General features: G+C 41.1%; 2 protein-coding genes across 2 annotated transcripts in view; one reads left to right on the forward strand and one right to left on the reverse strand.

Moving 5' to 3' along the window:
• Nucleotides 1-971: 971 nt before the first annotated feature.
• On the reverse strand, nucleotides 972-17,316 carry dgat1a (diacylglycerol O-acyltransferase 1a). The gene is made up of 17 exons (XM_071911544.2): nucleotides 16,764-17,316; nucleotides 12,827-12,914; nucleotides 8,663-8,703; nucleotides 8,182-8,267; nucleotides 7,228-7,280; nucleotides 5,984-6,089; nucleotides 5,730-5,858; nucleotides 4,707-4,781; nucleotides 4,033-4,136; nucleotides 3,868-3,906; nucleotides 3,651-3,692; nucleotides 3,157-3,201; nucleotides 2,562-2,674; nucleotides 2,332-2,397; nucleotides 1,924-2,011; nucleotides 1,510-1,572; nucleotides 972-1,343 (listed from the first exon to the last, which is right to left on the reverse strand). The coding sequence occupies exons 1-17, from the start codon at nucleotides 17,048-17,050 to the stop codon at nucleotides 1,197-1,199; spliced, it is 1,572 nt and encodes a 523-aa protein (XP_071767645.2). The 5' UTR covers nucleotides 17,051-17,316; the 3' UTR covers nucleotides 972-1,196.
• Nucleotides 17,317-18,607: 1,291 nt separating this feature from the next.
• The window catches only part of LOC139921355 (TBC1 domain family member 20), a 9,287-nt gene continuing 3,409 nt past the window's right edge, over nucleotides 18,608-24,485 (forward strand). The window contains exons 1-7 of the mRNA XM_071911565.2: nucleotides 18,608-18,686; nucleotides 19,895-19,949; nucleotides 21,205-21,335; nucleotides 21,490-21,570; nucleotides 22,023-22,209; nucleotides 22,403-22,504; nucleotides 23,836-23,977. Coding sequence (XP_071767666.1) covers nucleotides 18,617-18,686; nucleotides 19,895-19,949; nucleotides 21,205-21,335; nucleotides 21,490-21,570; nucleotides 22,023-22,209; nucleotides 22,403-22,504; nucleotides 23,836-23,977 — 768 coding nt within the window. The 5' untranslated portion in view covers nucleotides 18,608-18,616. The remainder of the gene's footprint in view (nucleotides 18,687-19,894; nucleotides 19,950-21,204; nucleotides 21,336-21,489; nucleotides 21,571-22,022; nucleotides 22,210-22,402; nucleotides 22,505-23,835; nucleotides 23,978-24,485) is intronic.

Genomic DNA, 24,485 nt, shown 5'->3' on the forward strand with positions numbered 1-24,485 from the left:
ACTCTCGAGTGTACTCTACAACTGTATTGCATCAAAGGAAGGGAGTGGATAAAGGATATATGTATATGTGTATATATGTGCAAAAAAAAGTTTGTCACTTTGGGAAATGTAAAAAACTGGGGACGCCTCCTCAAAGCTGGAGGCATCCTAAATTTTCTCTGTTCCCTCTGTCTTTCACAAGCAAGGAGACATGATAAATGGGATTTCTCATTCCTCTCATTTAACAGTACAACAGACCACCATGCGCACCTCATGGGATTAGAAATAGGACATTTTGACTTTCTGACAGGCTCTGGCTTGTGCTTGCCTGGCAGTGGTTCACATCTATTGCACATGGCAGCGTGTGAATGTTTCAAATATTCAAAACCCAAGAGGAGTGCTCACTTTAGATTAAGTTGCAAGCAGTGTTTCCACTTTTGAATGTGTTTAAGTAAAAGTTGTTAAAGCTCAGGTAGAACAGTTTAATTTTTTGATGCACACACCTCTATAGGAGCTTGTGGTCAAACACCAGTATTGGCTGCTCTGGGAAACCTTAGCACCACACAGTTACTTTTGTTTAGAAAACTTAGTCTAAGAAAAAAAAATCATACTTCTAACAAATGTACAAACAAGGAACAGAGATCCAAGTAATAATATTTCTCTTTGTGACCTGGATCATATGTTTGAAGATGAAAGTGAGGCCAGTACCAGCTATTGATACGGAGCCTGAACCCTGGTGCTGACAGCGGATCCCCAGGTACGCCAATGTTGGAGGCCGACTACTCCTGAACTACAAAGGTGTGCATGCTGGAAAGTGTAAATGTCCTGCCAAAGTGGAATATCACTTATCATCAAGCACTTCTCATGTAGTTCAAATATTTGAAACCATTTTCTGACATATTCTGGTCCAGTTCTACTGAGTGCAAAGAATCGAGAAGTTGCTAACAATCTTCTCACTGTTGTGACAGGTCCATATTAGAGGGGGTTTCCCTTTTTTGTCATTTATTGGGTTGTCCTGCAGTCTGGTGTGTGTGCATGTGTGTAAATCTCTAGCCTCATTTCTGATTGACAAATGGTGCGGCTATTCCATAGTGTACGACATGACGAGTGCGTGTGAGTGTGTGTTTTCTAGTACGAGTGCATCTCTCAACGACTTTGCGTCGTTCCATAGTTTATTCTGTGTTTCTATGTGTGTGTGTGTTCTTGTTTGTCCGGTATTATGTAGTAGTCCCATGATGAATGACATAGTAGTCATGGACATACATCAACACAGCGACTGGCTGGCCAATGATGAGTGAGATCCACACGGCGGCGTTACCATAGTTTCCATTGAGGAAGCGACCCACAAACCAAGCCAGAGGAACCTGGAGAGGTCAGAGAGTTTAGAGGTCAAAGTGTTTGTGCCAAAGTGTGGCGAGAGAGAGGGAGAGAAAGTATGAGATGGCAGTTTTGTGTTAAAAAAAAAAAAAGAAAGTGATTTGTATGAGAGAGAGCGAGAGAGAGAGAGAGAGAGAGCGTTCAGTGTCTCACCTGAGCCATCATGCCCATGAAAGCCCACAGTCTGAACATCTTCAGAGGAATGCTCACCAAATACTGAGAGAGAGAGAGAGAGAGAGAGAGAGAGAGAGAGAGAGTTTAAAGAGGGAATGGACAAGAGTGTAAGAGAAGGAGTGAATGTTCAGCTCTTCAAACAATACAGTACGTTTTGAAATAGTTGTAATGCTAAAATATTTTAACAATGATTTTTCTGCATTGTTGTTGTGATGTGCAAATAAAATAGTGACTTGCTATCCCCAAATGAGTTAAACATGCTTACTGGGAGGTTGCTGCTATGGAAGGTGGGACGTCAAGTGAAAGTAGAAATGAAAACACCATAGTTGTTGAAGTAAACAGACATGTGGGCAGTGGTAGTGTATCACAGAGGATAGAATGATGTTGGTTTACCTCGTGGAAGAAGGCGGAAACCAGGAAGACGGCAGTTTGAGCAAGAAACTTGTTGATCCCCTTCCTCATCATGGGCTTATAGAAGTGTCTAGTAACACACACACACACACACACACACACATACACACAAATAGAAACATAACTCTCTCATCCTCATTATGGGCCATAATATTGACAAATAACATTGATCTTTAACTGTTCATCTGTCTGAAAATACCCGCAAATTAATGATGACAGTCTACACCTTGAATTCTTAGTTACTATGTTCTTTCATATACAATATAATAAGAGTATGGAGCCAAAACTTAAAGTGCTCGTTATAGAGATGTGTATCACACACACACACACACACACACACACACACACACACACACACACACACACACACACACAGGGTTTGGTACTCACCTCAGGCACCACTTGTGAACAGGGATGTTCCAGTTGGCCCAGAAATAGGTGACACTCTCAGAGTTCCTGAAGTGAAGAGACAAACGATGGCAGGTTTTAAAGTTGACTTTGACACCATCACATTCTACATGTTGAGTCCGTTTTTTAATAGATGTATATGTGCACATGTAGGTGTGTGTGTGTGTGTGTGTGTGTACATGTGTGTACTCCTGTATCTTCGCTCTACTCACCACCAGTCCCGGTAGAACTCCCTGTCTCCAAACTGCAGCAGCTCTGCCACAAAGTTCATAGAGGAGTGGAAAAACCAATAGAAGAATATTAACCAGATCAGATGGTTAGGGACCTGAGAGGAGAGGAGAGAGGAGGAGAGGAGAGGAGAGAGGAGGAGAGGAGAGAGGGGGACAGGAGAGGACAGGAGAGGAGAGGAGAGGAGAGGAGAGGAGAGGGTTGTAAGTTGTCAAGGGAGAAGTTGGGGTGGGTTTCTGGGTTGGGCTGGACCAGAGTCTGGAGAAGGAGTCTGGAAGGAGGTTATACTATGGCTGCCATGTTGCTACTCCTCCCCTACTAATACACAGAGTCTTTGGGACAGTTATCACAGCTAGAGTCAACCTCAGTGTTCAATTAGCACTTGATCCCATTAGAGTGCCAACAAATGGTTTGTTACTCCACAACAAAGAAATGCTGGGCATGAGATTTGATGGTTAGCACTTGAGAGTGCCAGATATATTAAAGTTGTGGGTTTTCTACATTTACTTTATTCTCATTTTAAGGTTATGCCATGTCATGTTTCCAGTCTGTCCAGTTTAGCTATGTCATGATACTTACAGCTAGTTTCAGCAGGCGCTCCATCATCCTGGAAAAGTCCATTTCCTGTTGGGGACACAAGGAGTGGAAAGTAACTTCATTATTAACAGATCGGTCAAAATTTGTGTGCATGAACAAGTTTAAAAAAGCTATAAACATAAAAATCTGTAATGTCAATAAGAGACAAATCATAGAGTCTTGGTTCTTTAATTTCTTGCTTTGGGAGAGAGCTGTTCATATACACAGATACTGAACAAACTGTCCTAAAATATATAAAATAAATAAAATAAAACATAATGTGAAATTCAGTTTTAGGATGTGTTTTACCGGTAAGGCGGGTACAAAAGTGGACACATCACTTGCAAGTTAAATCAAGTGCTCCTTGGGTTTTGTAGAGAAATGTAGAAATATATAATCTAGAAATATATAAATAGAATAGAAAATAAGATATGTGTGGAGATAGGGGTGTATGTGTGTGTGTGTGTGTGTGTGTGTGTTTGTGTGCGCACACGCACCTGGAATGGTTTCATTGAGTTCTGTATAGTCGGCACCATCCACTGAAAGAGACAAATGAGAATCACTTTAGTGTGTGTGTGTGTGCCAAGCGAGCGGTGAGAACACATTAATTTAAATACAGCAGGCCAACATTTCTAGAACAAATGACTTTCTGTTGAACTTGGTGATTTATTGTGTGTTTACAGTATGTGGAATGCATGTGTGTGCTGTACATACCTGCTGTATTAATCCCACCAATAACTGCATGAAGAAAAGCTGCAACAGAAAGCAAGTGATGATAAAGAAAAACAAGTATAAGTGTGTGTGTGTTTGTGTTCTATTTCTCACCATCTCAAATTGTTTTTTGTTTCTGTGTGTGTGTGTGTGTGTGTTCCCTCTCACCATTTCAAAAAGTCTTCTTATCAGGAACCTTTTGCGTATCCGAGACGACCGAGGGAAGTTGAGCTCGTAGCAGAGAGTGGGGGCGAAGACAAAGTAGTACATGTCTATACACACACAAACACACAAGGGAAACAAGTCCAGTGAGGAACCATATGTCTTTTAGTGTCCGCCTTTATCCAAAGCACCTTACAGTACTGTGAGTGCACACACTCTGGGTATGGGTGGTTCAAACAGAAACAGAACCATGAACCCATCAAGCTACACTGAGCACATATAGCACTTTTTGAAGGTGTGTTCTTTGAAATGACTTTTTAAATTTTAGTTAGAAAAACACAATTATTCACTGTCATTCTTTAAATAACTTCAACTTCATTCAAAGCTTCAGACTGGTCCTATTATAGTATGTGTTGTTGCGGTTGTTGATATATTTTCCAACCAACGCCACAACCACAACAAACATGATACACAGGCTACATTTGAAGGCAATGTAAAGTAATTGTGACAATTTATCAAGTCGGGCATTTTGACAATAATTATTACCAACATTAATGTTTTCTGATACTTTAGCTTTACATAGAACCATGCTATCCTGTGATTTAGTCTGCTAACTGCTGTTGTCTTGTCTCTATGCAGGCTATTACTATCGTGGTCTGTCAGTCTATCGTCATGGTTACCTCTGTGGGTGAGGTTGCCTGGGTACGAGACATGAGTATGCACTGCTGAACCATTGGAACGGGCCACAGACGGACCTGAAGAAAATAAACACACACACACACACACACACACACACACACACACACACACACACAGAGACAGGGAATCAGTTCTGTTGTGTATGTGTATGTGTGTGTGTGTGTGTGTGTGTGTGTGTGTGAGAAAGAGACAGAGTGTGTGTTCTCTACAGACTGAAAACACAGCACACACATAGTACATGATGCCCTGAGCTATTTATCTAAATGATTTCTATCTTTTAAATTAGCATCAGCCTGAACAGGGAGCTTAATTCACCTCGTTACCATGGTGATTTTATTCTCATAGGTTCAATTTCCAAACTAGTGTATTTCTAAAACAACCAACATGGTTTTGAATGCTGAGGATTATTCAGTGTGTTGTGTGCTTATACTGGCTCCAGAATGGAAGTACAGTAAGGAAGGAAAGTCATCATGTTGCCCTGTGATGGTTGCATTCAAAACTCAGGCTTAAAATAGCTCCAAACCACTCAGTGTCACAACTGCTCAAGACACAGGGCTTTGATCTGGACTTCAGTGTGTGTGTGTGCACATGTGTGGATGGAGGGCACAAGCTGCAGTTTGCATTGCCACCACTAGATGGTAGTAGCAGCACAGTGATAGGCAGCTGAATATGATAATATCTAAATTCTGTTAAAGCACTGTTGAATGTAAATGCGTGTTCTTTCAAGAGTGGAATCTATCTGTAAACTCAGTAGAGTTGAGATACGAATTAAAGATCAGGCAGAGTTGAGCGGCAGGTTGAGGTGAGTTTAATTCAGTCAACGCACATGTGGATCTCCCAAGTACAAAGGGACAGAGATAACAACAACAAAGCAAGTGTCTCGTTACAGGAGTACGACCCATTTCTTGGCCTGAATGATTTTTCTATACCAGCAGTTGCTGTGTGTGTGTGTGTGTGTCTGTGTGTGTGTTTGCGCCCGTGTGTGCCAGTGTTAATATACTTACATGAGTACGATCGTGTCAGTCTCTTGGCCTTGGCTTGTCTGATTTCTCTACACCACCTGTTGGTATCTTTGTAGGAGTACAGCTTGAGAAACAGCACAGTGTAGACTCCTAGGGAGAGCACACCACCCACTGACACACACACACACACACACACACACACACACACACACACACACACACACCGTCAAAATAGATTCAAGAACTGACTCTGTGTATGTGTGTGTGTGTGTGTGCACATGTATGTATATATGTACCTGGGGTCATGGAGGTGACAGTGAGTACTATGGCTGAAGGAAAAATCAACATGGCTGCCAGATTAAAAATGTGAAGAATCAATCCTGTAGTTTCTGAGATGGTACCCTAGGAAGGAAGGAAGGAAGGAAGGAAGGAAGGAAGGAAGGAAGCAAGAAAGAAAGAAAGAAAGTTGTAATAATGGGACAAACTTGCATATGCTGATAAATTTAAAGGACTTTGTAACTGTTTTGTAAAGTGCTGTGCAAATAAAGTTTCTTATCATTATCAAACACTACAGCAGCAACTACTGAAGGGTTAAAAATTGGTTAAAAATGGTTCAAATTAAACATTTCTCTGATCCATTAACAGATTTTACACTGTGCAATACCAAATCTCAGGCGCTCTTTAGACCTGAGATAATGCAGACGGCAGAAGTGTTACCATTAGATATCATCTAATCTGGATCAGGAGAGTGGCGTTCTTATCAGTGCCAAGAGCTGGGACAGAAGGAGGCGGAGCTGGGGTGCTGGAATATACTGTGTAGCCTCATGAAGGAGTCAAGGACCTGATTCAACCAAACATCCTTGATGGGACGTCCCTGATCACTGATAAACTCAGTGGCAGACACACACTCCCTTTACCTTTCCTCTAAGCAAGAGTTCTGAATAAATGCTCATACAAAGTTATAACAGAAATTTTAAGCGATTCTAAGCATTTTGAAATTGTCAATAAGTAGAGGGCAGACGTTTTCAAAGTCTGGTTGGGATTCAAAGGAAGGATTAAAATCTTTCTAGTGTTGTACTGGCGCAAAAAAAAAAAAAAAAAAAGACCTTTCTTGGGACAGGGTTGCTTTGGCAACATAACATTGCTGATAACCTTTGATAACAATATATAGAAAATTCCCCCTCAGTGAGGACAGTAACTCCCAAAGACGGATTACAACACTGTTTCTCTCATTACAATGAAGAGAGCGATTTTATGAGAAACAACGTCAATGTTGAAGTCCGTCTTTGGGAGTTGCTGTGAAATTTTTCTTCATATTGGTATCAAAGGTTATCTGCAATGTTATGCTGCCAAAGCTTGCAATGTAAGGAAAACCAAATAAAACACTGTGGGTTCACTAAGTAAGTGGTCTGAACAACTGGGTAAAATTTGCAGATTCAACAGCAACCTACAAAATCATCTTTGGGCCACAAGAAAAATTACTCAAACAATTTGGGCTGCCAGAGAAAAGATTTGAAAAGCATTGTTGCAGTGAACTCACCACAGCCAGCCGCCTCTCTGTGTACAAGGCTGCGATGACGAACACATTAGACCCTGGAACAGAGAAACCACAGAGTCATCAGCTGCAGCAACACACCACAGACACAAACCACAGCAGGTTGACTTTATTCATTATTCTGTACAGCATCATCTTCACAGGATCTCAGTTAGGATTTAAGACTAGTATAATTTCAAGAGAAAAAGGTAAAGAAAGAAAGAGTGTGAGAATGAGACAGAGAGAGAACAGTAACTGGTGGGGAATAGTGATTTCTGTAAAGCACGGGGATCCATAGACAGAGTTTCGAGATAGTGAAACAGTCCAATGTTTAGTATTTAGTCCTGATTGCCAGTGTACATTTTCCTTTCCCACACATTAATTTTCCCCTGTCTGCCAACTCCTATCCCTACTGAAGACACTTCTGCTCAGCAACTCTGTATCAAGAAACTTGCTCTTGTATCATGACCCCCTGTCCTTGGTATTGTATTGTTTTAACCACATCTAAGTTATTGCTATGTGTAACTGTGAGGGTGAAGCAGGTTGTTTGTGGAAAAGAGGAAGTGCCTTCAGTTAACCTTCTCTGGGTAAATACAGGATGAGTAAACAATATCAGCTGTGCTAACATATCATTATTGCCTAATCTAACGCAGGGATTGACACCAACTACGTTTCTATGTGCCGTCATTAAGCATCTGGTTGATTAAAAGTATCATGCTGTGTGAGATCAGTCATTTCTGAGATGTAGAGGCAGTAAAAATGTCGTTCTATTCCAATAAACAATATCAACTGTGGCAGAAACAAATATTTCCTGATAAAACTACAGGAACTGAACACCAGTTTTCTAAATTCAAGTCAAACATCAATCCCAAGATCACAGAGGGACAAATGGATGCAAGCCATGCATTGTGAGACCATGCGTTTAGGACACGCTGAGGCAGTGGAATAAACGCTCCATACCAATGATCAGGCAAGCTGCCGGCCAGCTATAGGGGTCCTTCAAGAAGAGAGACACTACTTGGATAGGGTCTACCAAGATACCATACCTAGAGGAGAAGAGGAGAGGAGAACATTCAAAATGAGACCAGAGTTTACTACTTTTTTTATACTGAGGTGTTGTTGGGTGATCTCTGGGCTTGGTAGATGACACAGACTCTGTATAGACTGTGTAGTATCTGTTTAGTATCACATTTAATATAAATAAGAGTTACTTTTAATGTAAGTGGACCTGGGGAAGAGTAGGGTGGAGTGGAGTGAGGTGGGGTTGGGAAGGGAAAGGAGCTGAGAGAAGACGAGAGGAGAAAAGTCAATTGCGTAACCGCATGGGAGTGAATTGTGACACCACTTTCTTGTGTATGCGTACATACATGTTTGTGTGTGTGTGTGTGTGTGTGTGTGCACGTACTGTGTGTGTATATCTACAGTATGTGTGCATACTCACTTTATAAGGTTCTCTAGGAAGAGGCGTGCATTACTCAGCACCTGAGGCAGAAGACAAACAGCCCACAGAAGATTATCAGCATGATTCACAGTGCCAACAAGAATCATGCTAAAGAAATATCTATTAAAGGTCGCCACCAAAACACACACACACACACACACACACACACACGTATGCACATATCTGTCCTGCATGAAAGCTACTTTTATCTAAAGCAACTTGCAAAAATAACAATATTAAAGTTTCATGTAGACATGGCATGCACATACATACACTATATTTCATGTTTAAACCTTGAGCATGCTGAACCTGTAGCTTAGATGCATAGATCTAAGGTACAGGTTCAGGTTGCATAGATCTGTTTCATATTTTAAAACTTAGTGACTTGTTCCTGCTTTCATCTCATCTTGACTGTCCTGCTTCCCTTCACTCTGTGTTGAAAAGTGCTATATAAATAACGTTTATTATTATATTATGTATGAAAGTTCAAAGTCTGAGTCCAGCTTTATCGCTTACTGCAGGAGTGCCGTAGATTCATCAGTTATCTATGAAGCCTCTCTGAGATAAAACCATCCACCTACTCTACACAAAAAGGCAACAATGTATATATACATACAGTGATAATGTTTATGGCAGGCTTGTTTTATTTCACAGTACATAGTGGATAGTGACAAAGATAATGAAGAGAGAGCGGATATGAGTCATGATAAAAGGTCGTGAGCTACACCGGTCAGCCCACTGTCATGATTATGTGGCGTGCTGCGCCTCAGCCCGCCAAGACCCGCCAAGACCCTCCAGCAATGTGGTTCTGATTCAACTATGTCACTTGTCCAAACCAGCAACCTTTGCCTTTGTAACCTTCAGCTTGGACGAGAGAGCACAATCATGTGTGACATTACTACACACTCTGTAAAGCAACTGCAGCCTGCAGGGATTTCACAGAGCCTTGGGTAATAACATTGCCAATGTGATTTGTAATACTCTGCTGATCCCCAAAGTAGAAATTTGTCTTTTCTCTTGCCCCCGTCCACAGGGAGGTCGGGGTTCAGGGTCAGATACAGAACAGCAGCCCTGCAGTTGGTGGGAATTTAGTGTGTTGCTCAAGGACTCTTCAGCGGGGCGTGTCTTTTCTGTCACACAGGATTGAACTCTAGACTAGGAAGGTTTCTTTCCAACTGTAATCTGTCACAGACTGCACTGCCATCTTAATACTGCAATCACTAAAATAATCCATTGGTCTCCACAATACAGAAAATATCAAGATATACAGTTTATTTATTCCAGTTTACAGTTGACCATCTATGAGCACTAAGTTGCGTAGAGTTGTATCTATAATCTCATGATAACAATGCTTTTTTGCATTCGAGCATGCTTTTTCCAAAAGTATCTGTATTATGGTTAGTGTATATTTTTGAATATCTTATTACACTTACTATTTTTGTATTTGGACAATGTAATCCTATAATATGTGAGCCAATACTAAGCCATTACCAACACTGTGACCTGACTGCTACAGGATTTTTGGATCCAATAATAATAATGTCAAAATTTATGAGGCAACACACACTTTTTGTGATAGCGGATAATTTCCTCACTTTAATTACTCAAAGTGAGCTTTTAAAAAAGCAACAGTGATGACAAGACATTCTAACAAGTGATTTTGTCTTAATTTCTTTATCAAATAATATCATAGTAATACTTGATAGATTTATCACAGTCTATAAGCACTGGAAACTGATGCTGATATTAAGCACATAAAAAAATCTTAACATCTATCAGCCGATAATACCGGTGTTTTATCTGTCTGGCTGTAGTATTAATAAAGATTTAGTAATAAATAGAGTTGTCCAATTAAACCCTGTCCCAGTGCCCTTAGCTGTGGGCAGGAGAGAACACAATAGCCTTGGTGGAGGTTCAGATTTGGTGGTCCGTCAGTTTAAAAATAGAACAGGCTACTGGAGCCGGCTGACCCTTATCAGACCACATGGCTGACTGGACGCTGAACAGCACCAAAGCTTTGTGTATAAAAAAAACTTTTCAGCATTAAGGGTTCTGAAACTTTCTACAAGCCTCCAGTGATTCAGTTTTTTCGGCCCTACACTTCACTAAATTGTGTGGCTTACATTTTAGCTAAAACTCTGCTTTATGTTAGCTTACTGAATATGCTATCAAACACACTGGGAATGATTTGATGTCACTAGTACAGCTGTGGTACCACCTATCTAAATCTGGTCAACATCTTGGCAGTGTCATGTCACTACTTTTTTTATTTTTCACTATCTTGGTTCCCTAGATTTGTCCCTAGCTGTATACGATCACCACGTTTTGAGGTTGTATAAGATTTGTCAAGATTAGTAATATCTGTAAACACTGGGCGTTAACATTCAGGAAGAATGTAAAGATGAAAATGATGACAACACATCCAATCTCTCCTCTCTAGAAAGACCCCCACGCTCCAACAGCTCACATTTTAGCCATTTAGCTGATGCTCTTAGTTATCCAGGACAACTTACACAGTTCAGCTTCTAAACTTACACACATACACACACACACACACACACACACGCAGACAGACACACTGCGGTTCCACTTCACACTCTTCCAGCCTAATCCTGAAGGCTTCTTCAAAACAGTCTGAACTGAGCGGTGTCAGTTGTCCCCGGTGACCGCCAGTGGAGGACATGGTCGTCACGGCAATATAAACTTTCAAAGATGGGATTAATCCAGTCGCAGAGCTAGGAAATTAGGCTCGATTTAAAATACGCTACACACACACGCACACGTGTGGGCACACACACACAAATATACAACCACGTGCATGCACACATAACTGCACTTGCACTCACATACACACATGCAGGCATGCAGACATGCAAGTCCATGATATACCCATGTAAGCATGTGTGTGTGCTCACAGACAGAAACACACACACACACACATATAGTGTTTTATTTTTAGATTGGGTCCATTTCAATTTCATTAGGATTAGGGCTGACTGGATGTCGGTTAGCCTGCACGCCTATCAAAATACTAACAGTGTTATTTGATGTTCTGGGGCATTACAGGGTGCCCTTAGAGACAGAGACACACACACGCACACACACAATTCTACCACGGGGTAGAAAGTTGAGTTTTTAAAAGGAAGAACTCTTGTCCTCGTGTGACCTCAGCCCAAGGGGGACATAATTAACTGTGACACAACGCCAAATTTTGAGGTAAAAATGTACTGCATGCAGTGTTTCAACTTCAATAGAGCCTGTGAGATTCTGCTTCTAACACATGAGATTAATAATTATTTATGCAGGCCACAGGGTAAAATACAAGGCCTTCTGTACAAATACAGCACAGCTAAAAAGTAGTTTACTTACGATGAGGCTTAGGGTTCAACTTAAAGAGCAGATTCAGTGCGGTGAAACCGTTTTTTTCCATTTTTGCCTTTATCAAAAATGGTAGAAATGGGGAAGTACACAGAATGGTAAATTGGGCCAATGTAAGAATAACTGTTAAGCGAGTAAGTGAGTGTGTGTGTGTGGTGGGGTAAACTGCCACAGTGTGGAGGGAGATAACATAAAAAGGAAACTTATCAGACCTCTCACAGCTACAGATGGGACAGACAACACACACAGACACACACAGTTTTTAGATGTGTCACAGAAAGACACTACAGCTGGCACTTCTGCTTCAGCTTGTTAGTGTGACCACCAAGAGTATTCATAATGTGTGTGTGTGTGTGTGTGTGTGTGTGTGTGTGTGTGTGTGTGTGTGTGTGTGTGAGAGAGAGAGCGTGAGAGAGAGAGAAAGGGGTCCAACTGGTGGGGATTGGGAATAGTGATTTTTGGCAGTGTGTGGGACAACAGATGTGTCGACATGCAAAAAGGCCAGAGAGAGAGAAACAGACAGAGAGAAAGAGAAAGAGAAAGAGAAAGAGAGAGAGAGAGACAGAGATAGACAGACAGAAACTACATGTGCTCTTGTCACTTTTATTTTTTTTTAAATTCACTATAGACTTGAAAACCAAATGTCACATGACAGTTAATTGAAGGAGTGTATGGGTTGACATTGCTCATGGTGTGCTGTGTACCTCAGTTTTAGGGGGTCACAGTTCGGTGCGTTTTCAGTACAGCGGTGGAAAACAAAATGCCTTTGCCAACGGTCGTACTCACCAGCATGACGACACACCAGTTGAGGATTCCTCTGTAGTTGCTGTAGCCGCTGGCTGAGCTCAGGAGAGACTCCTGCAGGACGTGACAGCTACAGGGAAACAGACAGACAGACAAAGATTTTACTGATTATTTTTAGGCTGGGTCCAACTCCTCACTGCATCCTTTTATCACCATGAGCTGAGTGTGCATGGATCTCCTAGCCAGGCTAAAAAAAAGTGCATTGATTTTTCACTGTGGTGATAATATCCATATTTATCTTTAGCTTGAAGAAGAAGGCTGCGTCATTAAAATCTCACACAACTTTGTTTACATTGTTACTAGCCTGCCGACTCTTGGTCAGCCCAAAAATGATTGAGAATGTTACATGGGCATGTACTAAGCGATAGGGTTTTAAAGGGATGTAATATTCCAGTATGTCATATTTTTGGAAACGTTGCTTGGTTATTTTCCATTCCATGAATTTTAAGGAATTGTCAAATAGATACAAAAAGAACACCTTGTATATTAAATCGATTGCCATCATTTCTACTGCTCAAAGCGGAGGAGAAGGAAGTTATCGATTTCATTCAGAAACGGCATTTCATTTCATTCAGGAATTTGGGCCCCTTAAAATGTGATTCTATTGGCTTCTGTTATAAAAGAAAAAAATAAAAGTTGCTAAACTGCATTAAAACATTGTGTTGTATCATGTTTGTTGAGATTCTCCTTTTTAAATATTTTTGTTCTGGACGCTGTTTTATCCAGTAGTGTCTCATAGTAAAATTTTAACAGCGACAAGGTAAATGTGTTTGTTCCTAAAGGTTTTTGTGTGATATTATGGTGAAAACTGCACTGATCAAGGACAGTGTTGTGAACATTTAGGTTAAAAGGTAGTAACCCCGCTGCCCAAGGACAGTATTGTGAAAACTGAGGCTAGATTACAAATTATTACACAATCATACATGACAGAGAGAGAGATGAGATGATGGGGGAGGGAGAGGAGAGGAAGAGTAGGAACAGAAACAGGTGTAGGAAGGAGAGAACAGTTAGAAGAAGTTAGAAGAGTAAGGAAAGAAGGGAGAACAGAGGAAAATGAGGAGGAAGGATAAAGAGAGTGGATGAAAGTGTTAGGCTAGAAAAGGGACTAGGGGAGGAAGAAGGGGAAAATTGGGAGCAGTAGTGAGGAGAGGAGGAGGACAAGCAGGATAGGTAAAATGATTTAAGGAGACAGATGAGGCTGGATGAAAGTGAGGAGGGGAAGAAGCGGTTAGAAGAGGAGAATGAGCGGTGCTTTCAAACAGAGGGAAGAGCAGATGGTCTCCTCATGGCTGTGTATGAGAAGGCAGGCATGGCAAGACCAGATCAGCAGAGAAACGTGCAGACAGAAAGGTAGACAGCAACCACAGTATTGCGAAAACAGAAGTCACTGTCAAACTCTCAGTCAAGCATTTTAATACACAGGAAGTTGACACACCAGAATGGCAGGCAAATGTGCTTATAGTCCTACCTATTAAAAATTTGGGCATTTAAATGTTTTTTTTTCTGAACATCTAAATGACAAATTTCAAGATCAATAGCTCTCGAAAATGGTCTGAAAATGATTTAGTATTTTCACTTTATATAAGGCTGTTCAAAGAGTTACAATTTTCTTCGCCTTGTGTTTGGTACAAGACGTTGTTACAGACTGTGAATCACTTGACCCCTGTCACCTTGCATAAAACCCACTCTGCTGGAGAGTTTAATGGAAAAACCCTGATTGGCGTGTGTGTGCATGCGCTCGTATTTCTGTTTTGTGTGGACCAAATGTCACAAATTTTGCCATCAACTTGTAATGAACAACCTTATTTATACAGCACTTTTCAAAACCCAATTTCGCCATGGGGATCATTAAAGTTTCACCTCATCTAAACTATTACAAAGTGTTTTTTTTTTTTAAATAAGTGCCTCAGTTTTGCCCAAATTTAGTAAACGATTATATTTTATCATTGACTTATCTTTGCAGAACAATGACTGAGAGTAAACCAGGGTTTTCTTTGGCTATTACAGAGGGTGTGTGTAGCTAAACTGCCAGTAGGGTGGCTTTTAGAGTGGGACAAAATGTGAAGCTTTTGGAAGCTATTCAGAAGTCCTAACAAAGGTCATTACAGAAAGGAAACCATTCAGACAAGATGCAAAATTCCCCATGTATTTTTTTAAATATTTGACACTGTCCTGTGTTCAACAGGCAGAAAGCCACTAAAAGTAATTGATGCCTTTGACAAAACTGTTGTCTAATATTAACTCTAACTATTGCAGAGAGTCAGAGACGGTCGTGTACACACACACACACACACACACCTAGACAGTGACATCTCATCTAGTTGGCACACCCCCAACAAGAGTATTGGAGTCACTTTATTTCAACATTCTGGGGTTGCAGTGTCACAACAGGACACACACACACACACACACACACACACAAATTGAGACTAACTAAAACTAATAACCCCAGTTAATATTGTTGGAAGTTCAAAGGATAAAGCATGGACTGTGGTCAGTTTATTTCGATTCAATCAAAATATTGTGTACTCTAGCATATAGGCCTATCCAAGTTGGGTCTGTTTAAGGGCTCTTATTTAGCAGGCGTCCTGTAGTGAACTTGAGTGTGGATTTGTTTGTTATTCAAGCACAAACGTAAAAATGGAAAAATGTAAAATGTACGCAACCTTTTATCAGCTTGAGAGGAAATCTGTTTTTAAGTCTATTCTTTAGTCCAAAAGAAGAAAATTGGAAAATATTAACGGCATACGTGAAGCAAAAAGCACCAGGCCAAAATGGCTTCTGACATGATGCCTTCCTCCTTGCATTAAAATAAACAAATATATGCATATCACTCAAAAGCGAAATCAAGTGATATAAGACAGTGATTCTCAACGTGGGGTCCGGGGACCACCAGGGGTCCTTGAGGGGGTTCCAGAGGGTCCCCCAGCAAATTGACGAATTATTAAATTTCAGCATTATTTCATTTACAAGAAGTTAACACAATTAGAGAATGTAGAAGAATGACTGTTTTGATCATAGTTTCACTGTTATCTCTCTACCTACAATACAGATAGTGATGGAATTCTGGATAAAATCATAACTAACAATAACAATATTCTCAGATTTGGGCCCGAGAGACAAAATCTCATCAAATGGGGGTCTGTGGCTCTAATGTGAACTAAATTAGGGTCCTTGATATGAAAAAGGTTGAGAATCACTGATATAAGATATAAGATGTCAAGATATAAGTAAAGACAAATACGTAACAGCGACATCTTGTGGACTTTCGGGCTATGCTAGGACTCCATTAACATGGTTACCAGATTGATTATCAGACATCCTCCCACTAATAAGGCATAAAGGTTTGGCATAAATCAAATAACACAGGTGCTGATATCACAGGGGTAAAGGGGATAATCCTTTAATTCACAGGGAAATAAAGGAGCCTTATGCTTAAAACATAGCTTCAATTAAACATGTGAAACCTAGGTGTAACCAAGGTTGAAGGTGAATTTCCAAGCTAATCCAGGCACAAGCTTATTTACAGAGGTATGCGACCATTTATGACCACAACAGTGCTCTGTTTTCTGCAAAGCTGTAAAAGGGCTTCATGATTGCCCCTTTGGCCCCATTTGATCCCACGACAGTCCTGATAAACATTCACTGACAAACCTCAGTGAAAGAAGAAATCAAAGAAAATTACTACTGAAAGACAGATTGTATCCAAAAACCCAACGTCACCTAATGCCATAGAAAATAGTCTAAATGAAAACAATAACAAACAGCAGACATCCTCTCCTCTCATGTGGATAAGGGACAACCAACAGACGTTAACGTTACTTATGTGACATTTGGCTAATTTAGTGTTAGCTTACGTTGCATCAGTTATAATAACCCAGTAACGTTAGTAAACTTATTTTCATTAACGTTAGCTTACTTGAGTCTCACGTTGATATCTTCTACCGTGCTCCTCTCCTTCCTTGGGCTATTTGTTGCTGGTTGCTGGTTCCCCGGCATCTCTTTCTCTCTCTGCACCTTGCCGTCGTTGCTTGCATGCCTGGAGACCTCGTCTGTTTTTACTTTAGCGGGACAGTGTGGAGGTTTCTCCCCGGCTTCGTGCCACTTGCTGCCGTTGGCTTGTTTCACACCAGCCGCTCCGCCGCCGGAGATGGTCGTCCTCCTCCTGCGGGTTACGGGCCCTCTCATCTCGGCTCTGTCGCTCATTTCAGCGGCTTGACGCAGGCAGTTTTACCTGGTTGACATTGCTCGTCAAAACCGCTGTAACCTAACTCTTTCTTCTTTCTCTCGGATTCTCTCGTTTCGGAAACGTTAGCTTCCTACAAAAGAGGAAGAAGTGAGGTCTACAATGAATAGCGGCGGACTGCTTCTTCTCTATAGTCGTGTCGCTACTGTCAATGTGGAAGACGGCAATCCACTACAGCACAAGGTGCAGTTGTTAGCAGGGTTGCCAGGTTCGGTTATACAGATGATATCCCCCTATCGCAGTCCTTGGGTGTCCTAAAATGAACTTCACACCGGATGCAGGAAATTGGAATTTTTGATAGCTATTGATGAGCATGTCATTTATGCCCAACAGATGGCTCTAATACTGTATAGCCATAAGACCATTACAACCAAGAGCAAATAGAGCCCTCACAAACGTTTTCAACTTCCACATTCACAACTCAATCTATTGTAAATAGTTGGTGGAATTATATTGATTATGTTCATGTAAATAAAAACAGATTTTGCAAAATAGGCTACACGGGTGGCATGAAGAATAGATGAAGGAATGAAAGAAGATTTTTTCTTTCATTTTATGCATTTATTGCTTTTGCAGAGCCTACAGCACAGAAATATTACTTAACCCCAGACAACCAATATGTCAAGGTCTATGAATTGGCATGAGCAACATGAACTATTTCGCAGCCTAGTAAATGATTGCCGTCCAAACTATTTCGACACTTGATTATTTGTGCACATACGGTATCGTATATTTTTCCAAAACTTGATGGAAATTGCTGCCTATGGTCACAAGAATAGCTTTTGCCATCTGCCCCTTTATCCAAACTACATTAGGCAAAAGGCCTTTACACCCCTTCTGCTTGGAACACACTGCAAAATTACTGAAAACTGATAGAGCCGATTTCTCTTTGCAAGTTTGAAATGATTAAGGCTCTTGAGACAGACTCAGGAAGGAGCTGTGCATAGTTTGTTCTGCCAAGATCATTAGGTAGGAATACCACTATTCTACCACAGAAGATAAATATTACTATGAACTATTAAGTACCACAGACACACATATGCCCCTTTAACACTATTGTGAGTTTCTTTTACAGGTGTTATGAAGCACTTTGCTGCTGCCTAGTGAGTGTTTGGACCTTTAAAACAGAGACAAAGCACACAAAATCAAGCAAGGCGTTATTAAACACATAATACCATTATCATATGAGGGAAAACACAAATTGCCCACCATCCCTCTTGTTATAAATGTAAAATCGCCTCAAATATCAGCACTACAAAACTACTATCAAGAAAGAGTGAGAGATGTGCTGATGAGAAGCCAATGGCATTGCCAGATGAGGACACGTGACATTTCTGACCAATTGTAGCGCAGCAAATTGATTTCATGGTAGGTTGAGTCTCGCGGAGACTCAGCTGTTGATAACGCCGTGCCAGACGTTGACGTTTGTTGTGTTTTACCTGTTTTAAAACACATTGCTGTATTTCTGCCTATGCCTATGGCTCAACGCAAATATTGTCATTGATAGTGACTTTTTTAAAAAGGTGATGAAAAAGCTCAAGAGACAAAAAAACATCGCAGCAGTTCGGTTGGATGGGAATGGACCTGTCGCAAGAGGTAAGTCAACTAACAGTTATTAACACAGTACTCAAAAAGGTGCATTACCGAGTTATAAACAGAGACAGTCAGATTAAGGCATTTGTTCAGTCAAATTAGTGCCTGTTTCATTGTATTCATCTACATTTACAGACAGAAAACTTGTTGATAAGTCTAGGTTGCGTGGCGAAACGTCAATCAATTTTGGACGTAACGTTAGTGCAACCAGCTGACACAAAAGACGAAAGACATTATGGATTTTTCACTGTTTTCCCTTAAATTTGCATCTAAACCCGCTTCTCTTGTCTTCGCACACATTTTGACTTAGTACATTTTAGCTACAAGTGTTGCTTGCGTGGCAACTTGTCAGCCAACTTGGATAGCACAACTTGCAGCTGGCAGAGGACAGAGGTTATGTGGAAATTATCCTTTTTATAAACTATACCGGAGAGAAAACTGTGGATATTTTAAGCGTGTGAACTAGTTGCCATCATCATCACTGAATGTGTAACGTGTTTAATCATTCAAATCATTCAAACACTTAGGCCTGAATTAAAAACACTGATATTATGCTATAGTCATGATCAGTAATGTTAATTTATTGTAATGGTATTGTTTGCATGAAAGCCACAGATGGGTTAAGTGAACATGTAGAATCATACCTTCCTCTCTGGTGTGTGTGTGTGTGTGTGTGTGTGGGTGTGTGTGTTCCATGCAGATGATTGCTAGCTTCTATTTATAACCTCTGTCTGATCTCTCTACCTCCCTTGCTGTCCTATCAACTGCTCTCCCTCCCTTCTTTCTCCCCCAAATCTATCCCTCCCTCTTGTGCCTCTACTCTTTCTTTATTTCCCCTCCTCTTCCTCCTCTTTGCCCTCCTCTCTCCAAAATCTGATTCCCTCTTATCTCGCCCTCTCTCTCCCTCTTTCCCTCTCTCCACATCTTCCTCTCTGTCTCTCTCTCCCGTCCTTAATCTCTACCGTTGTCCTCCCTTTCCTTCTCTCTCTTTCTCTCTCTCATTTCCCACCTCTCTCTCCACTAATCCATCACTCTTTCACTCCTCTGCCTTCCTTCCTGTCCTCACACTCCTCCTTCTCCCATTGCTTCCTCTTTCTTCCTCTCTTTCACCTCCTTTTCTCTCCCACTTCCCTCCTTTCCTTCTCCCTCCTTCTATCTCTTTTCTCTCTATCTCCCATCTCTCTCCCCGTCTTCTTCCCCTCCTTTTATAGAACCAGATTCCTGGAGGAAACAGAAGCTGGCTGAGATCCATCAGGCTCTGAACAGGTTGGCATTGATCTCTCCGATGACAGTTTGTGTGAAAAGAGTATTTGTTCTGCTAAACAGTTTGCAGAAGACCATATAAAAGGGATAACTTTACCTTTTGAATTTTAGCCTTTTTGGCTAAATTTATGTCTCCTTCCCAGGCACTTGTCACAGTATGGGGAAGCAACTTCTGAAACACAGATACATTTAACTGAAGTGCCAATACATAACATTTAACCACATTATTGATCGTTGATGCAACATCCTCATCCTTCAGTGACTTTTCCTAAATATTCTACCTTTAAATGCCTTTATTTTTAGAATCCTAAAAAATCGACTTGGAAAATAACTATGGACAGTTTTGACAATTCTCTCCACATCAAATGCCCCCATTAGCACCAGAACAATGGGCCACAGGGTGTTGGTACCCAGGTGGGAATGTGTCTCCCTCTGCGGGCTATTCCACAATTAGATGGCATTGCATTTATCCATGGAGACGGTGACCTCCATCAAACTCTGTCAAAGCTAATTTCACACAGGGTGATTACTCACATGTGCTCAGAGCAACAGTGTGATGAGGAAGATTTAGACTTTAGTGTTAGGGGAATGTGGGGTTTAGACGGGAAATGACACAGGAAAGCGCTCGTTGAATTGAACAGACAGGCGATGCACAACAACAGTTCTCTTTGTCTATTCAGCTTGGGCATTTTGACACACATTGTGCAGCCATTACTGCAGGGAAGATGCCTCGGTGTCAGGCAGATGTACAAGTAATAGAGCAAATGACGTGTGTGAGATTTGCTCATGAAAAACTGCAAAGCCGTGTGTGAGTGTGGATCAGAGGCGTAAGGCGAAAGAGGAGAATCTGAAAAAGATTAAGTGGACTAGTCTGAGAATGATTTCTGAGAATGATTTAGCGGACTGAGATCTCTGATTTTTTTTTAATCTTAATCGTAGTGTTTATTGAAGATTTGTATCTGCACTCCTTGGCAATTTGACACCATATGGGTTCATAACATTTAGTTTAGCAGGCTGTAGTGGACACAGACATCAATGCTGTAGTGCTGGGTATGCCCAGTGCCTCTGAACTTGACTTGGTTACAGTACAGGGATGAACAGCCGTGACTTTCTAACATTAAGCCTTTTCCTTTAATCTACATCCTTTAATCTACATTCAAATTTTCCTTCGTTTGAAGATTGCTAACTTTGGACAGACTTTGAAGTACCGCATAACACTGATGATAACGCTACACGATTCTGATTTCTGAACATCCAGTGATCCAGTGGACATTGAGACCCTGAGGACAGCAGCAGCCAGCAAGGGAGGACTGCTCACCGATGAACTGAGGAGGAAAGTCTGGCCCAAACTCCTGAACATCAATGTATATGATCTACCGCATAAACCTGGTTAGTACTGTCAACTAACTGACCTAATGACTGAAACATCAACCTGGTTAGTGGTTGATTGATAAAGATTGATATTTATATTGACTGGCTGACTGAACGCTACTACTACTAGCTACTACTACTAAGAATCTGAATAAATCTTTTTTTGTTTTAGGTCGAGATGTGCGGGAGAACCACAAGGACTACAACCAGGTTTTACTAGATGTCAGGAGGTCTATGAAGAGGTTCCCTAAAGGTGTGTATGTGTGTGTGAGTGCTAATTAATGAACTGAGTTAAAGATACACCAAGCAAGATTTGTATGTAAAAATACACCAGTCTTATCAGCCTAATACACAAAGTGGGGCTTTATGTGATTTATCAGCATGTGTTGCACAGTGCTTCTTATTGAGCTATGTCTGTTTACTAAGCCACTCCTAACAATCTGGAGTAGGAAAATTATACATTTGTTTGTCTTTTTAGCCGTCAGAAGGCACAACAAATGGATGTCAGATTAGGTTCATTTTGTTCATTTAAGAGATATGACATTTGTGTTTAAGTTCTACTTTCAAATAGTTTAACTTTACAACCTGTGTTAAAGAATATGCTGCAGTGGCCATTGCAGTGTAATGAAGGAGAAATGCAGGATGAGAAACTCCTGCCACAACACACATAGTAAAGCTAATGGTAAATACTCTGTACTCCGTCAGGTATGCCAGCCACAGAGAGAGCGGTGCTCCAGGAGCAGCTGATTGACATCATCCTGGAGGTTTTGAAGCGCAGCCCCCAGCTCCACTACTACCAAGGCTACCACGATGTGGCCGTCACTCTGCTGCTGGTAGTCGGGGAGCGGCCGGCCATCGCCATGCTGCACACGCTGTCCAATCATCACCTCAGGTAGGCTGAGGATTTCTTCTGTTGGATCCCTTTATCCAAAGAACCCAATGTTTTTTGTTTTTTTTAAAGATTTAATCGAGAATGTTTTGCTGAGCACATTTGATTGGATGGATGGCACCAACCATATCCCAAACTATTTTGTGCAAATATAATCTGTCTTGCCTTCTTTCTGTGTCTCTCTGTCTCTCTCTAGGGATTTCATGGATCCTACTATGGACAGCACTAAACACATTCTAAACTACCTGATGCCTATACTGGAACAGGTGGATACAGAACTACACGACTTCATGGTCAGGTACACAAAATCCAAAATACACACAGTTAGAAAGATGTGTGGTTGCTGCTACCTGTAGAAGCATTAACACCACTAGATGGCATCAAAGTGTTGATTTTTACATGTGAGCTTTACAGCGAGAGAAAGCGGCGTGTGTGTATCATTGATTGTTGAATTCAAATTTCATTAGTACTGTTCTCAATGGAGAGTTTTAGTCTTACATGGGCTAACTGCTGTTTCAGATGCCTCTCCTGTCCACTAAGAAACATTTTATTTGTGTACCAGGTTTATGAGGTCCTATAGTACAATTACCAGAAAATGAGTTGAGAGGATATATTTACAGTTCATTAAAAAACAACAAATCTTATTTCGGGATTACAATTAATTCGGTTTACGTAGGGTTGTGTAGTGATGAAGGTTAGGATTTGAAATGTTATAAATCAATGGATGGTCCTCATGAGTATTTTAATACGTGTGTGTGAGTGTTTGTACACCTTGTGTGTTCTTCTGCCGTCTTGATGCCTGTTCATAATTGATGCTGTTCTGACAACTTCCTTACCGTCTGCGCACTCACACACCCACACACATACACACACACACACACACACACACACACACACACACACACAGAAAATAAGACAGACATTCCACTCTGAGAAAAATGGCAGGATAAACAACAGCCTATACTTCAAAGTTTCGGATGCTCTTTTTAGTGCTCAGTCTCTCTTCCTCTTCTTATCTCTGCCTCTTTTCGTCTCTCCTGCTCCACCCATTCTTTTTCTATCTCTTTCATTTTCTCTCTCCTGCTCTTTTTGTCTCTTTCTCCCTCCCTCAGACACTCTCCCTGCCCTTTGCTCCTTCCTTCTCTTTTCCCCTCCCTCTCTCATCCCATCACTCCTTCTGACTTCTTTTCACTTCTCCCTCTGCTCATCCTTTCCAGCCTGAACGCTCCTATCCAATATTTATCAACAACCTCTTACAGTCTCCAATTTACTCGAGACTCCGTCAAAAATAACTACCTTTTTATGTCAGCTCGCAACAGAGAAAGACATCAAGGGAGAGCGTGGGAGGGTTATAAACAGTAAGCGAAGAGAAAGAGGAAGTATTTCGCTGTGACTTCGATAGCCAAACCATTAACACCAAAATGTTGAAATACATGGGCATCAGTTGTGATTAGGATACGGTTTAGCGTTAGTTTCTTGGTATGTATTGATGAAGATTAAAGGTTAGGGTCAGGGAATTAAAGTATGTCAGTGATCAATGTCCTCAAAGTCTTTCCAGTAGTAGCAGCCTGTGTGTTCTTCTGCCTGTTTGTGTTTACCTCTCCCTTTGTGTATTTCTCTTGCTCTTAGAGCGGAGGTGGGCAACATCTTTGCTCTGTCCTGGCTCATCACATGGTTCGGCCACGTCCTATCAGAGTTCAGACACACCCTGAGGCTTTACGACTTCTTCCTGGCCTCACATCCGCTGATGCCCATCTACCTCGCTGCTACGGTAAGACGGTGTAAACTACTGGAAATGTACGGAAGAGGATTAGGGCCACGTGAAAAATTTGAGTTCTGAGATTAATTTCAGAATGCTGAGTTTAAAGTCTGAGTTCTGAGAATAAAATCAGAATTCAGAATTCTGAGTTTACAGTCAGAATTCTGAGATTAAAGTCAGAATTCTGAATTCCGATTTTATTCTCAGATTAATCTCAGAATTCGAATACATTTTTCACATATGGCCCTAATCCTCTTCGGTAGAAATGAGTTTGTTTTCTCCAGTAATCCAGGACGCACACACACAAACACATGCTGCCATGCACATGCAGCCATACACACACACACACACACACACACACACACACACACAGAGCAAGGCAGAGCACTGTGAAGTCACTGGACTAGTTAATTAGATGCCTCCTAATGAACAGATGAGAGAGAAAGAGGGGTACAGAGAAACGGAGGGACAGAGAAGGAGAGATAAAAAGAGAAAAGGAAATGGTAAAGAGTGAGGACAG

Source organism: Centroberyx gerrardi, chromosome 19 (genome assembly GCF_048128805.1).
Source record: "Centroberyx gerrardi isolate f3 chromosome 19, fCenGer3.hap1.cur.20231027, whole genome shotgun sequence".
Classification (NCBI taxonomy): Eukaryota; Metazoa; Chordata; class Actinopteri; order Beryciformes; family Berycidae; genus Centroberyx; species Centroberyx gerrardi.

Excerpts from the sequence above, each read along its gene's own strand:
- dgat1a (XM_071911544.2), bottom strand. The coding sequence starts at position 17,050 with ATGAGCGACAGAGCCGAGATGAGAGGGCCCGTAACCCGCAGGAGGAGG. Across the intron at positions 3,907-4,032 it reads TAAGAAGACTTTTTGAAATG|CTTTTCTTCATGCAGTTATT; the intron begins GTGAGAGGGAAC and ends TTTCTGTTGCAG. Across the intron at positions 3,693-3,867 it reads TGGTGGGATTAATACAGCAG|TGGATGGTGCCGACTATACA; the intron begins GTATGTACAGCA and ends TGTCTCTTTCAG.